The sequence below is a fragment of the Falco punctatus genome (genome assembly GCF_963210335.1).
Source record: "Falco punctatus genome assembly, chromosome: 6".
Classification (NCBI taxonomy): domain Eukaryota; kingdom Metazoa; phylum Chordata; class Aves; order Falconiformes; family Falconidae; genus Falco; species Falco punctatus.
The window spans coordinates 46955749-46972119 of record NC_137585.1 but is presented as its reverse complement, the minus strand read 5'-3'; the positions used below and the strand labels follow the sequence as shown (position 1 = coordinate 46972119).

General features: G+C 36.7%; 1 protein-coding gene across 8 annotated transcripts in view; it reads left to right on the top strand.

The window, feature by feature from the left end:
* Window positions 1-16371, top strand: part of ANKS1B (ankyrin repeat and sterile alpha motif domain containing 1B) — a 441931-nt gene that overhangs the window by 226584 nt on the left and 198976 nt on the right. For 5 of the 8 annotated variants that reach the window (XM_080394136.1, XM_080394134.1, XM_080394135.1 and 2 more), the window contains exon 15: window positions 15541-15647. In XM_080394136.1, coding sequence (XP_080250262.1) covers window positions 15541-15647 — 107 coding nt within the window. Of the gene's footprint in view, window positions 1-4864; window positions 15648-16371 lie in introns of those variants that run through there. The other 3 variants (XM_080394133.1, XM_080394138.1, XM_080394141.1) reach the window with 1 other exon arrangement.

Sequence of the window (16371 nt, the reverse complement as noted above, 5' to 3'; positions counted from 1 at the left end):
AACCTGTCTACAAGATAGAGTAGTCAAGTAAAAAGAAGAAATACTTCAATTTCATATATTCTTTGCCTAATTATAAACAATTCTAAAATAAAAATGTCTTTCAAGGCATGCATAGCAGTATTTGTGTGTTAGTTGGAGCCCAGCAGCTGTTCTGAGGTGTGTGATTCAGAGTTCACTTATATTTGCAAGTCTTTTGAAAAAGAATGATAAGAAAAATAATCTACTTGAGAGTTTTTTTTAACATGAGTAATGGGTATCATATCATCATCATGATTAAAGCAAGAATTGTTTCAAGTCAGAGAAATCAGAATAATGACAAGGAAAATAATTGTTGAAGGTCATTCTATATCAAAATAACGTGCTGGACATTTGAAAGAACAACTTTTCAAATATGTTCTACCACATGGAGGGTGATTTACGGTTTTTTAATTCTGCTAATCATGAATTCTTTTTTGAATGCTTTCCATAATGCACTATCAAGTTGCTGTGTGCATACAAGTTGATATTTCTTTGGTCAGCTGAGCTGAGAATGTACCTATCCTCAAATACCCTCATTGTTCCACCTAGAGGCATACAGGGTACAGTTTACTGAATTATTTTTAGTTTCTTGATCTATGGTTTTGGCTTGGAACATAATATACTGGCAAGCATTTTTCTTGCAGCTGAAATAAGCAAATTTCTTATTGCATCTATCAAGTTTGGATTTTAAAAAGTTTGTCTGTTGCCCTTTCGTGAGAAGAGTGTCTTTCCCTGTGCCTGAGATAATCTTAGCATCACATTCAGCATCAGTGTCTAAATATCCCTATGAAGGCTCCAGACTTTGCTCAGTGAAGCTACCTGAGTGAGTGCCTTTCAGAGATTAATGCTGCTTGTTATTGGAAGAGGTATATGCAAAAGAATTATACTGTGTAAAAAAAACCCAAAACACACTTTCAAGGAAGCTAGCAAATCTTCTGAAATATGTGCTTTGACAGTACGTACTATGTCTACAACTTCAGAGACATCTATGTGTTGGCTTTTCTAGAGCTACTTTGGAACCAGAAGGACTCTGGAACACTGACAGCTATGCCTGAATCAACTCAGCATGAGCCTTATCTCATCTGAAAGTAGCAGAACTGCGGTGGGTTGTTCTGTATTCAGAATAAACCCTACAACTCCACTGTATGTCAAGTGTTTCCACAAACAAGACATTATTGCTTCTGCATGTGCCCACTACATATGCATGTTTCTGTGTCACGTATTACACATTTAAGGCCAGGGATTGACACTAGGTCATGGAGCACTGGATTAGAATACATTTTGTAATGTACTTTCTCTGAGCTTTTATATCGGGCTGAAAGCTGTAGGCAGTCATCATACAAAAGTTATTTTATTTTGCCTACTTTACTGATATGACTGAGGCTGTTGTTATCAAGGACTCCTCCACAGTATGGGGTAAATTGCAAGAAATTTTTCTCTTCAGATTTGTGAGGGCACATGAGTTTGAGCACAAAGGTTGGGAAAGTAAAATAGACATAAGTTCAGCAGACTAGGAAAAGATGGAATGAGGTGGGGCCACAGCCCATAGCTACATGAGGGGAGTAAGAGTTAACAGTGTGCCCCGTACAGCTGTAATGTAATTGAAATTGTGTAGACCTTTGACTGCCAGAAGCTACATGCTCAGTTTCCTCTCTCTTCCATCTGTTCCACTGCCACTACTCAGACATGAAGCCTTCCTTTTCCCTATGGTTCTGCCTATAAGCTAAATTTTCACTCAGAAGTCAAACTTTCTTTTAACAAATGAAGCCTTGTTAGGCTGGCCCTTTTCTTTTTGCTGCCATATGGTTGCAGTTTTGGCAAAGTGGTTTTCCTCCAAAGCTGTTAATATCCTCCCTCCCTCAAGGGCAGAAAACAGATAAAATATAAGTATTTAATTAAGGCAGAATTTTAATTAGATATGTGTAGGCATGTTGCCATAAGGCAGTTTTCACAGTGGTAAGTTATACACTTCAAAGTATATACTTTAATTGTGATTTAGTGTCTGTTTTGCAGCAGTTACTTCCCTTTTTAAAATCTCCTTGTGGTTAAACTAAGCACTTTATCGAAGTGGATTTGATTCATAGATTTTAATAAAATGAGCCGTGCAGCCTCTCACAAAGTGGGAGACCTCAGGCTTACAGTTTTGAACGCACAACTCTAATTTTGCAATAGCCAACCACAATAATCAGACCGTAAAATAAGTATCACTTTCCTCCCAAATCCCACCTTCCCATTGAAGCTGTGCAAAAAGACCAAGATATCTGTAGCTTCATAAAGAGGGGGAAAAAAAGAAAAGGCAGAGGGAACCTGAATCTGTCGCTGATGGAAGACGGACCCGATGAGAGGAGACAGTTCTAGCAGCTGGTATCTGCTCCCAGTGCTGTTTGATGCCTCCTCAATAGGAAATACATATGCAGTTTGAAATTTTTCAACTGTAAGTCTATGAAATCTTCACTGTCAATTGTAGGACAGCACTGTAGGGAATAGAGCCACACATTTGGGTTTGATTCTGCACTTCCTTGCATCTTATTAGCAACTGAAAAGTCAACATGGAGGTTTAAGTTGCAATGGCAGAACTGCTGGGGGATATTTGTGTAATTGAAGTCAATATGAGACGTTGTGAAAGGCAAAGGTGATTCTTGCTTCAGGCAAAACTCTTTTGAGCTATTCATGTTCTCATACGAATGTCACTCACACTCAGTACCCAAAAGCACAAGATGTGTATGCATGTATGGCCAAGTTTTCTGTCCATGGTCACTTGTGTGTGACATGGAAGGCTGAGGATTGCATTCTCATTGTATCTCTTGGATTCCTTTTGATTAGCAATAGTGAACTAGTTTTTTTGATAGATGTTTAGGAGTCAACAGTTGCTATGGTATGGTCCTTTTGATCCAAAAATTTATTTACTTCAGTAGTGCTCATTGGTTTTGCATCCTTATCTTGGATATTTTAGGGCTAGAGTCTGTCTTCCTTCTGGAGTAACAGGAAGATGAATGCCTAATGCAATGTACTGTAATTTTGTTGCTGCCCTGTGTTGTGTAGGGTCTTCTGCTGATAAATCATCTGTCCTGTCCGTTTATTAGAGCACACCCCTTCTTGTCTTGATAGAAGCACATTCCTTAGTGTTTTACCACTGTCAGCTGTGTCCTTGGTTATCAATACAGACTGTACCTTTAACCCCTCGTAGCACTGTTTCTTCTGGTGCTTTCACACATGCATTTCTTTTAATGCATTATTCCTACCAATCTTCATATTTCTTATAGAGATCTCTGCATTTCAAATTATTTCAATGGTAATTTAAGTGTATGTAATTGCCTAGATTAAAAAGTAGTGGAGAACAGAAACCATATGCCTGTAAAATACGTGGAAGTATTTTGGGCATTTATATACTGAGAACATGATAGTCATAACACATTGCATGCCACTGAACTTACCCCAAAGATCATATGAATTCTACAGAAAAAAATCACAAGTAATTGGATTAATGTTGTGTTGATTTCTGTATTGTACAAAGCTAAACAAGAGATAAAGATGTGTCTATTATAATGATTCATTGAATCCCAAAACAAAACTTACAGAAGAATAGGCAAACTGCAAGATTTTAGCTATGTTTTATAATAAACGCAATGGGAGTTGGATGAAAAAAGCTGCAAGCATGTATTTTATTTGCAGTTATTTTTGTATTCCTATTATATTGGCAATTTTACCCTGTAGCATCATAAATGTAATATACAGCTATATGCTCTTCATACACCACTTAATCAGAGCTGTGTTTGAAACAAAAACAAATGAAGACGCAGACTAAACTGAAAATACAGTAAAAATGTAAGTCATCAGACCATATCTACCCATGTAGTCTCTAACTCTGATGCATTTTCTTTTTACATTTCCACTCTCTTTATAAGTACCTGTTGACACATACCTTTTATCTCTGTCCATGCGTTTTGTGTTCAGTGTTAGGCTTCTTTTTCCAAAACTGTTTGCAAAGTAATTCCATCATTATACTCACAGACTTGAATAAATTATTTCTGGCATACGTTTTCTAGAAGGAATAGTGAAGATTGACAGCAAACAGAGGGACTTAAGAAAATGGAGCTATAATATCATAAATATTGACGTCCATCAGTGAGTAAATGTATAGCCTAATTCTTGTCAATTTTTTGTAGTCTACTTGTGACCATCAGATCTTGTCATGCTAAATTCAGATACTCTGCAATAGGACTGCTTGAGCAAAGAAATCTTATATAAAATCTCTTTTAATTGGAGGATTAACATGTAATTTTGATTATTGGAGGATTAATATGTAATTTTGACTGACTTAATACACTGAGACTTTTCAGAGGTATTTCCCCACATCAGATAATAACATTTTAGTGAAATAGCATAGGAGATTCAGACCCAATTCTGGTAGTGGTACTTTTTCTTTTGGAAAAATTTTAAAACTTGTCAGTCTGGTTAGTTTTACTGTTATTTCTGAGTAACCAAACCATATGTTTTCTCACAGAATTAATACAAAATTTGTATTCTTCCTTGGAAAGCATATAGTAAAATATTTGTCATACCTAAAGATACTTTTTTTTTTTTTTTTCACTTTGGAGAGTTAATCTCAGAAAGAGGAGTCTGCATACTAAATCCCAACCATCTCTTCTTTCATTTTGTTATTAACCTAATATCCGATCATTACATTCTGCTGTCAAGTATGGTTAGAATAGAGGTCTATATGACCACATACATGAACAATTTATGTGCAGTTTGAATATACTACTCAAGTCTATGAAAATTGCAATATTGTACTTAACACTGTTCCTAGAGCCTTGTTTCAGTATTTGTAAAAAATTCTCAAATACATGAACAATTTATGTGCAGTTTGAATATACTACTCAAGTCTATGAAAATTGCAATATTGTACTTAACACTGTTCCTAGAGCCTTGTTTCAGTATTTGTAAAAAATTCTCAAATTAAATAATTACCCTTTTAAGGAGTGAGAGCTATTGAGTTATAAAGAAGACATGCATGTTAATAAGTACATATGGCACGAGAAAGACCTGTACCATACTTACATACGTAATATTTGTTTTGAGACAGACTGCAGAATGGTATGAATACACAGAACGCAAAACTTAGAAAATCAAATTTTCATTGACTTCCAAGAGCATGAAGCTCAGAAATATTGACAAATAATAGTAAAATGGAGAGTTAAGTATATGATGTTTAAGCATGTTTGGGGACAATGCTAAGAAGAACCATATGCATTACAGTACAGAAAATCAAATTCAGTGAATAAAAGTTATTCTCACATTTTAAGTTTGGATATACCTGTCTATGACCTAGCCTTACAAGAGTGCACCGATACAAACAAAACCAGGTCAGAACTCAAATTAATTCGTTGTGAAAGTTGCTTAAAAATAGTAATACTCAAATTACTTCCTGGATTCTATTGGTAGTAAATGACTCCCTAACTCTTTAAGTGGATATGAAAACAGTTCTGAAGATGATAATATTAATGCTACATTCTACTCTTCCTGATCAATTCTCTCCTCTGTCAAGTCTATCCCTGAAGTCATAGAGCTATTCATACTGTATCTTTTTGCACCATGGGGTTGAACATTGTTGAGCTGTGTCCATCTAGATAGGAGATAAAAGGATCGACAGAGGTAGACTGCAGTCTACAGAACTTGAAAAAAAAAAAAAAGGATTAAAACATTTTTCAAAGTTACTCCCAGTAGGAATGAGGTCTTGCCTGTTTCTCCACTGAACCACAACAGTCCAGGGAGAGTACTAATCTGTCATCTCCACAAGGACAGTTTGGCTGTATTTCACAAAGTTAATGCCAGGGTGTTTGTTGATGTGCCTAAAAAGTGACAGCCTAATTGTGCCCTCATTCTATAATGCTTTCATAATAATCCAACCGTCATTTCAGAGGTTAAGAGATATTTTTTCAAACCATGATAAATGCCACGAAAAGAGTGATTATTACTTCAAAGTTTTAGAAGTCGCTTGCTTAGGTTCAGCTTCTTCCTTGCAGCTTAATCTGAACCTTACAACTTTGAAAGGTTTATATCCATGTATATTAATATTTTCTTCAATTGATGTCACTAAATAGAACAGCATTTATTCCTTTAAAGCAAAATCAAGTTCAATGCCAGGTTAAAATGTATGCAGAATAGGAATTAGCACCTCACTAGATTTAAAAGTATACGATGAAAGATGAGGCTTTCACAACCAGTAGCCAGGAAATACTTTAAAGAGAGCAGAGAGTTCCTGAATTCTAAAATAGACTATATGAAAACCATAATGTGATTACTAAGGGCAAATCTCTAACACTTTGTTCAATATCTCTAGTGGTTTTGAATAAGATGATGTAGGTACTACTCTTACAAATGTGTTAGGGTTAGCAAGTGAGACTATGATGAAATTTATCTTTCATAAATTATGTAGAGATCTAAGTCTACTAAAAGTGAATTAATAATGGTTTTTTGAAAGTTTGGCTGATTCACTAATGTTTCCTTCTTAAGCTAGTAGTCTTCAGACTTAAATAGATATGAATCCTTGGAAGCTCACATTTCTAGTAATCACAAGAAAATCACATGCTAGTTAAAAATCTTTGGCTTGTTAATAGAATTTACAGCACACAGAGTTGTTTCTAGTTTTAGTTCCACCTACAGAAAATGAAGTAATTTTGAATATTGAACTAACTGAAGTGTATTCATTTGCTTTCTAACTCAGACTGTTAACCCGAGTTCATGATCATAACACTAGAATCAGTGTTTTCTTATTTCATTGCCCTGTATTGAATAAGATATTGTATTTGAATGCTTGTAAATCCTTCAAAAATATTTACTATTTACTACTTACCACACCTACTTCATAACCCATGATACCAGTAACTTCCCAAAATTTTTCTACTTTTATCCACTGCTGCCTTTAGCTCTTTATTTTATATTATAGCGCTATTACAAATCTGAGATGACTGAGGTTAAATTATCAATTGCTAACATGAATTTCCATTAAATGCTAATAATAGCATTTAGTGTAACATTGTGAATTGTTCTGGTACCTAAATAGATAAATATTTTTTTATGAACTCTGCAATTTGACTGTTTTTCTATTTATGGGATGTGGTGGACTGTCTCAGTTACTTAGTGCTACTTCTGATTTCTGGTAGCCTATTTGAAATGCTTTATAGAGCATAATTCCGAAGAATAAATTATCTTGTCAGTACACAAATCACCTTATTTGCATATGAATATGAGATTCATATATAGACCAGCCATTCTTTTCAAATTTATGCAACCAAAAATCCATGTTAATGGGAGTTTTTAAACAGTGAATAGCAAGGAACGTAGCTAAGCAGCTCTAGACCAGAATTTAACAAAGTAACTGTAGGTGTTGGGTTTGTTAAACCAGCTCTAGTTTTGAGCTTTTTTGTAGTATAGGAAATAATCATTAACACGTTAAAAAACATTAATGAAACCAGTCTGACAAGTACATTTTCAGCTAACCTGTACCTGTAGGACCAGTTGAGCTCTTGTTGAAATCAATCAGCCATGACAAAGGAACGATGGAAGGAATGGTTCCTGGATTACAATTTATTAAACTTGACTGGAAAGTTGCATTTCTATCATTCTGATTTCTAAAATAAAAAGCCATTTAGGGCAACACCATGAGAGGTGTTTGCACTGTCTGTAAGCATCAATGCGGGTTCCTGAAACAGGATCCTAGGCTCTGTCTGTGGGTAGGGGAGGCCAGTTCAGAGCTCAAGCTCCAGAGGTGGGAGAATGAGGGTCGAGCAGTCGACATGAGGGAGCTCAGACAGGATGAACAGGGTTTATATAACCTTATCCATATGCAAACAGTCCAGCGAGTTGCCAGAGCTGTGCCAGCATGCCACCCACTTAAGTTACATCTTTATTATTCATTGAAAGATGCCGCAGTTTTCTTTTGGTGCTGCAGAGCCTGTGTTAGCAGGGAATGAGTATTACAGGAGGTGTTCATAGAGTTTTTATGTAATAAAGCAAGTTCCTATTGAGAACCTGACTTTTTTGTCAGGGAGCAGAGAGCTGGTTGTTCCCTAATGGCAGTGAGCCGTGCCTTCACCTACAAGGTGCAGTCCCATGGATCTGCACCCAGTGGGCAGAGCCAGGTACTGGTAACATGCTCCATTGACTGCTTCAGACAGGCCCCTGAGAGACGACTCATAGCCAGGGTCCATTGAGGGAGCCAACCAGGAGCAAAAGGAGATTGGGTCAGAGATAGGAGTAGAGACAAAGCTGTAACATGGGTTTGTAGTCTAGGCAGGGCTGAAGATAGGGCTGGGAAAAAAGCCACTATGTATGTCTGAGGGGTCCATCCAGGAGACAAACAGGGTAGATCCAGCATCCGTCCAGTAGTTAGGGCCAGAGGCAGGGCTGGGGACTGGCACTGCTGGGGCATTGCTGGGGCAGGGACTGATGGCCCCAGGCTGAGCTGAAATGGTGTCCTGGGCCATGGGCAGGGTTGAGGGAGGCCTTGGGAGGTGCTGGGCATGGGCAGCAAGGCCCACTGGTGCCCTCGGAGCCCTGACACCTCTGGGTTTTATCCTTTATTATACTTTTGTCTGATCATATCAGTTAAATGTGGTAAGTTGTGTCTGATTTTTATTGTCTATATTTATATACTATATTACTGTTTTCTGAGAGTTTGAATGTTCTAGGAAAGAAATAGGTGAGGGGTAGTTCAGTGTTATTTTACAGTAAAGAGCTTCAAGTTATCTTTGCTCCCATTTAAACATACTTTTCCCAGTGCAGATTCAGAGTATCATCTTTACAATTAGCTGCTGGCTAACACTGAAGAGCTAATGCAGGTAGCAGGTACTGTCCTGTATCTAATCTATAAAAATGTTGAAGTAGTTAGGATTATCTCAAATACCTAAATCCAACCTAGTCTCAAATCTAGGCAAATCTCAGGGGGGTAATTCAGTTTCAGATGAGTAATTTAATTTTAAAATTAACATTTTTTACCTGTTTTAAAAGGCTTGACAGGGGAAGTGAGAGGAAAAAATAAGGAAAAGGGAAAAGGCAGATGTGAAACAAAACAACAGATTGTTGCAGCTGCAGATGAAGGATGACAAAAGAGGAAATGATCAGAACTTGCAAGAAGAATAAGTAGAAGTGAGATAAATAGGGAGTAGAGAACAGGAATTATAAAATGAAGCTAGAGAGAAGAGGGAGGAGAGAAAGGAATTCACCTGATCAGCCGTTCAAAGGAGGAGTTCAGTCTAAAATCTGGTTCACTGGGGGCAAGGGAGCCTCTGAGCCCAACTAGGCAGAAGAAAAAAGAAGACAAATTGCCACACTGTCTCAGGTTGAATCTGATTTGTAAAATAACCCCAGGAGAAATCCTTAACCTTCCAACATGTATACTTTCAAGATCTGTAACTTCAAAGATGTGATAGTTTACTGCAGTGTTAGCACAGGTGTCTTGTCTTCACAGCTCTCCACAGGACCTTGCAGCAGTTACCAAATCTAAAAAATTGCAGTTACCATTTAACAGCTGTATTTAGCTTCTTGAGATACCTCTGTGCAGTGAGTGTTCTTTCAAACCTTTTTCTAGACCAGTTTCTTCAAATATTTCTCTGTTACCCAGTTCTGCTTGTTTGCTAGTCCGGTGTTGCTTAGCACAAAGCTGTACAAAGATTTGTTCAAATTTAAAATTATGTAAATTTGTTTTTGTGGTGCCAGGAATTATAGCATAAAGGGTTCAGCTTGCGTAGTATTTTTAGCAAGACTATGTAGTATACATTTATATATATACACACTTCGTATACTAGTTTTAACAGTAGTCTAAAATCTTTGCTGAATTAAATGAAATATTTTATTGGTCATGGTGTCATGTAAATTTTGAAGTTTAATTTTTTCTTGCTAGACGAAAACAGTGAAAATGATTACTCATAGGTGGTGAGTGTAGTGTTACTATTATCCTGTAAAAGTTCCTAAGGCAAGCAGAGAAATGGCTCTAGAAAACTAACTCCTTTTTTCAGAAATGTTATTAACTTTCATTGAAGCCACAATAAGGATGTACACATTTACCTGTTGGATGTCAAAATGATTCCTGAAAAAATGACATATATATATTGCTCAGCATCGTAGCAATGACAGTCTTGAATAGAACAAGGTGCCCCGAGTCCTGGTCCAGTGGCTGTGCTCTAGAAAACAGATCTTTTAATTTCCCAGTAAGATCTGTCCCTCATTCACTGAACAGGATGGTTTCTGAAGAAGACTAAATCAAAGTTGCCAAAGTAATCATCTGAACATGAAAAATATCCTAACTTTGAAGGGTCTGTAATAAATGTATGTTTCATGGTGGAGTGGAATACATTGACTGAGCTGTTCCTGGGTAAATAATACATCAACAGTCAGAAACACAAACTCAAAGGCCAATGGGGTTCACAAGGTACAGTTCACTGTTGACAAATCATCTGTCAAATAAAATGAATTGTCTTTGCTGACTTTGTAGTCATTATAGATACTGTTATTGTACTTCCATAGTGGTAGAGTTATAATAAATATTGGTATAAAAATCAGAAAAGAACTGCCAAGATGATTTTCCTAGTCAATGAAGGTTGTTCCATTACCTTGCATTAGCTGTGGTCTGAAAATTATTTTTGTGCATTCTGAGCCACAGGTAAGCAATGCAATGCAACCTTTAGATTACAGATACTAGATAGTGTTATTTAAATTCAAGCTGTTTCTATTGATTTTGTTTTATTTCTGTATATGCCATGAAAAATGTCTCTAAAAGTAATTTCAGGAAAATATTCAGCATCACCAAACATGATCATCCAAAACGGCATCATCATTGAAAGAGCTAGGCTGCTGACAGAAGTTACAGATTTTATATGTCATAAGTTTTTTAGAGTTTTATGAAAAAGATCATTTAAAAACTAAGCATTTTGAGTAGCCTAATAATATAACTGAAATGCGTAAGATAAAGCAGAACCTTCCACACACTTCTTGGAACCTGGTATACTTCTCCCATAATAAACTTTCTTTAATTATATTGGTCTGCTGGATGTTAGGCATAGTTTTTCTCATACAACATCTTGTTCCTAGCTATTCTTATCTCCTCTCCAGGAATACATGTCGTTAGATTAGTTTATTCACTGGAACACACAGTCACAGTAACTCTTCTGCTGTAGCACAAGTTCTGTCATAATGTCAAGAGATAACTTTTTTATCCAGCTGAAATCATAAATACAAAGAGGAAAATTATATCCCATTTAGTGTTGGACAAAGTTGAAAGCTTTAATTAAAAAAAAAAAAGTGTTTACAGTACTTACTCTAGCATCAATTTCTTCTCCAGCTCTGCTAAACTGGCTGCCAATTTACTTAAAAGGTTCATCCTTTCCTATTGTGGTTTAGTCTCCACTTAGAAATTTCTTGGTCAATAGCTACTAAAATTATCCAGGGTTTGATTCCGTAACACCAGATGTGTTTAGTCATGTTCACCTAAAAAAATGGTTTATAATAATCTATTCATGATAACTGGGAAAGTACCTCCTCTGCAAATAATCACTGCATTTCTTTCTTTTCCTCACTCAAAAAATAAAGAAAAATCAAGAAAGAAAAAATCACATTGTTAATAGTAGAGACAATAAAATAGAGACCTTAAATTCCTTTGCGTTTAGAGCAAATTTGTCTTACAGCATGTTTGAAATTGTATGCTCTCTGGTATCGCAGATTCAGTCAATTCCAAACGCCACAATAAAGATATTCTGATTCTCATTGGGAACGAGAAGTCTTGTAGAAATTATCGTATAGCATACCAGATGGCATCTTTTTGCAGACATTATTTCACTGTGCTTCTTCTATTGCCTTGGAGAAGAGAAAACCAAGTATTGCCATCTCTGAAAGAGACTTAATGTGTCAGTTTCCCATGCAGGAATAGGTACATCTTTTTTGATTGTGGTATCACAGAAGAATTATCATGGGTTATATGTTCTTTGAAATCATAGGAAAGCACAGTAGGATGTGACTGTGTGGCAGGTGAGACCATCTCATACAGGCTGCATGACATTTTTCTTTATCAGGACTCGCTTTAGGCATAGGCAAAGTAGGCATTGCCTGCAGCAGCACGCTGCTGGGGCCGGCACTGAATCACAGACTAGCAAAATGAAGAGATAGCCTTCTAGTCTCAAAGCAATAGCACCTGCTCCAGGTTCCACTTGCACTGGCTCAGAAAAACTGTCCTAGAAGCCCCCCTAAGGTAAGAGTCCTAGACTGGCAAAGAACAAGGAAATCTAAAGAGCTGCAAGTTCCCATAAGGAAAGACTTGCCCCTAATCCCTGCATTCCTGGCTCTGCTCTGGGCCTTCCTTTGCCTTCCCTACTGCCTTTGGTGGAAGGAGGAGGGAAAAGAAGTCTTGCAGATAACAGGATAATTTAGCAATGAGATGATAGGGATGAGGACAAGGCAGCAAGCTGACTGTGTTTCTCCTTATTTTCTTTCCCCTTGCTGAGCAACCGTATGTTTTGTTGATGGGTTCAGACACGCAGTTACACTGGCAGAGGACAGAGTTGGAGTAGAGTGTGCAGTAGGACCTGCAGTGCTATAATCATCCAGTGCTGGGGCCATGGAGATAGTTAGACATAGCACCAACAGCTACATGAGGAAATGTGTCTGGGGAGCCACTCAAAAACATAATTTGCCTACACTGTTGCTAGGCATTGAGCCAAGCACTTCTCATCACTGGCAGCATAACCCATGCTTTTTACAGTAAGGTAAGGAAAAAGCAGTTTGACCATGAAAGTGGTATATTGATTGTTGGCTGTGCCTTATTGTGGGCAGCACTTTTTTGTTGGTGGGGTCACAAGATGGAGAGACATTTGTGTCTATGCATGTATGGGAGATACAGGAGCCAAACGTGCATAAACCTTTCAGAAACTGGGATTATGCTTCGGCAGGTCTTCTTCTGATACCATTTTTTCTGCTTGTGGGGGAAAGGGGAAGAAGTCAGGAATCCTTTTCAAAGAAAAATTCATGATTTTTCAGTCAACTAAGAAAAATTCAGCAAGGATTTCATTCTCATCTTGTTTAAGATAATTTTGTTCTCAATTTGTTCTCGGAAGTGCTTGCCTAACCTTTCAAATTTGCTTACCCACAAAAAGTCTAGTATATTTCAGCTAAACAGCCTACCTTACAGTCTTGCTACTGACTGGGCACAACCCTGAAGGGGTTATGCTCCATCTATGTACAAAGATAGTGATTCACAGTAGAAAACACTCTGCAAAATGGGGAGGATTTACAGACAGGTGTGAACAAATGAATTATTATCATGAGACCTAGATTCCTACCAATTTGGTATATCTACTTTCTCTGAGGAAAAATTAATTGCCCATTAATCCATTTGAAGTACATTTAACTATTTGTGCACGCTGTACTCATGACAAGTATGCGTTCTATATTGCATATATTCACATGGTATTGTTATTAAATACTTGAGAAAATTCCTAAACATTTCTTCAGTAATTACAGATTTACCAGCACCTGATAAGACATTGGTACTTTTATTAGAAACCTAATGAACCTTTCATACTCCATTAGTAATGTATCAAATCAGTAAGAAGACCTGGAGTAATGTAAGATCTCATAAAAGACCTGCCTTAGGCAACTTGCCAACATCATGAAAGATCTTCTATGGCTCAACTAAAATTATTCTACAAAATCATTATGAACTTCAGTTTACATGAGATGTTCCACAGATCCAAGCAGCAGTATTAGAGTGAAGGATTTAGTTTTAGTCCAAGGACTAGTCAGGTTGGAGTTGAAACTCTTACAATATTGTTAATTTTAATCATCCAGCTAAGTTTAGAGCCTTTTCTGCGACTGCTCAGGGATCCTCAATGTGTCACTTGCAGAGACTTTGTATTATAATGTGTCGGTCAGACTGTAGGTTTGGATTTCTATGAGACAGTTTTCTGCCATGGTATCATCAATTCCAAATTATGCCCTTGACATATTTATAATTTCCTTATGCCTAGAATTAAAATCCTCCTTAGAAATGGTCATTTCTTGAGATTCACATTGAAAAAAAAGAAGTAAATAATGTGTTCAATAAATGAAGTTCTACTGGACAGTATTCTTCTTCCCAAATATACCCATTTTCTGCCAAGTCCTTTGATCCTGTTATGAAAAGCAAAAGTTTAGTAAACATTCCTCTCAGAACAAAGGTGTAAAATATTTCCATCTTGAGAGAAACTGTCTCAAAAATGGAATATTGATGGAAAATACAGTGTTAGGTATTTGGTTTCTTGTGCAGAAAATGAGCCTTGCTTTCATTTTAAATTCATCTTTTATTAATTTTTTTCAGTTATAGTTGATAAATATACATTCTCACTAGAAATCATGCAAATCTTATATGTCTGCCAGCTATCGTTCACATTTTCATAAGAAAAGGATGTAAATTTAAAATTTTATTTAGTAAAATATTATTTTAATTATTCAGTTGAAATGGTGACCTTTTCAAGTTGAATTATTTTATGTTGGCGTGAAGGTTTTCTTGTGTCTTTTAATATTTTATGGTTGAAGAAATCATGCAGATAATCTAATTACTTTGACTAAAATTGTTGTGTGTTTATGTCTTTTGCTGTACTACAGGAGAGAAACTGTGAAATGTATTCATTATCGATTCATTAAAGGGTTTTGCTATTCTATAAGCAGTGATGCAGACCACTACCTATCTTGTATTAAAAGGGGAAAAGGCAAGGCATAGTAAACCATGCCATAGGCTATGGTTTATATATTGCACATCTGAATGTCTTGTGAAACATAAAAATCTACAACAAACAGATAAGTAAAGCATAACGGGTATGAAGATTCTATTCAGATTTAAGTGCTCTAGGTTGCTTTTGAATCTTGCTATTTTCTGCATTTGTTTTGACTGCTCTCATCATTCAAGATTGACGCTTGGATGGGTGTGTAGGAGGAAGCAGCAGCAGCAGGCTTACAGCTTGCAGACAAAAAAAAAAATCTGCCTTATCTGATGGCTATTATTGAAAATGCGAGGTGTAGCCTAGGCTGGGTAATGAAGGGGAGCGAGCGAGGGGGAGCAAGGAGCATGGAGCTGCATACTGATGAGTGTAGGAGTACTTGATAAAAAGAATTCTTGCTGCTGGCAGTGCATTGCTCATTGTGGAGTATTCCAACAATCACATATAACGGAGAACAGCTTAGCTGACAGCTTGATATGCTTTTTTTTTTTTTTTTTTTCCTACTGTATGACGTACTGGTCGGTAGTAAAGATTAATAACTAAGAAATGTAGAGCTAGGATCAGATCTTATGCTATATACTGCCCTGTAAACTATGTTTTACTTCTGACTTTTCTGCTTGCTGAAAACATTAATCTGTCAAGCTGGCGGGCTCCTTTGATACCAACTTTCCCAGGAACACGATGTGGCAATGCCACCTCTCAGCCCAGGACTACCGCTATTATCCAGTGGATGGTTATTCGTTGCTTAAACGCCTCCCTCTTCACCCTCCTACAGGACCCCGATGCCCTGTCCAGACAGTGGGACAATGGTTGGAAAATATTGGGCTACCTCAGTATGAAAACCACTTGCTGGCTAATGGATTTGACAATGTGCAATTTATGGTAAGAAAGCTTCTGTGTATAGCTGTGTATATACACTGTGGCTGCCTTTTTTGTCTGTCTCATGTACTCATAAAAACCTTAGAGCTATTCTGCATTGCACTAAGATCTGTTTAGTGTTTCACTCTTCTATGTGTAGCTAAATTAATACATAAGCTGTCCTTTTACAAACTTTCAAACTGTACACGTTGCAAAATATTCTAGCCAGAAATATAGTAAAAGAAAAACTGAATATTAAGGTTCTTTCTCCCTCTCATCAATCTTCAGATAAAAAAAGAAAAATGCACAGTTCTTTTAATCCATTGCAGGATTTTCACAGTATGTAAAAGCTGTAAACAACTCTACCTGCAATACATCACATTATTATTTTTATTTAAACATTAACATCATTGTAATAATAATTAAATAGCATGCAATGTCATTCTTGCATTGAGAGGTATTTTGATAACAGAAAATTATTTAATAAAGTGTACTCTCTATGCAAGTGATTCTGGATGTGTCAGTTAAAAGATTTTGCACCTTAGATAATCAGGCTATGGGATTCACTTGTTGAAACTTACGGCCTGTGTGGAAAAGTAATGCATTCATTTTAATAATTCCATTTTCATATTTTAACTCTAAGCATTTATCAGGAACATATGAATGAAATAAAATTTTATGTACTTCATGGTTTACAGTATTACCATGTGGTGTAAAGTAACAGAGACCTGTCATGCACAAACTTTCC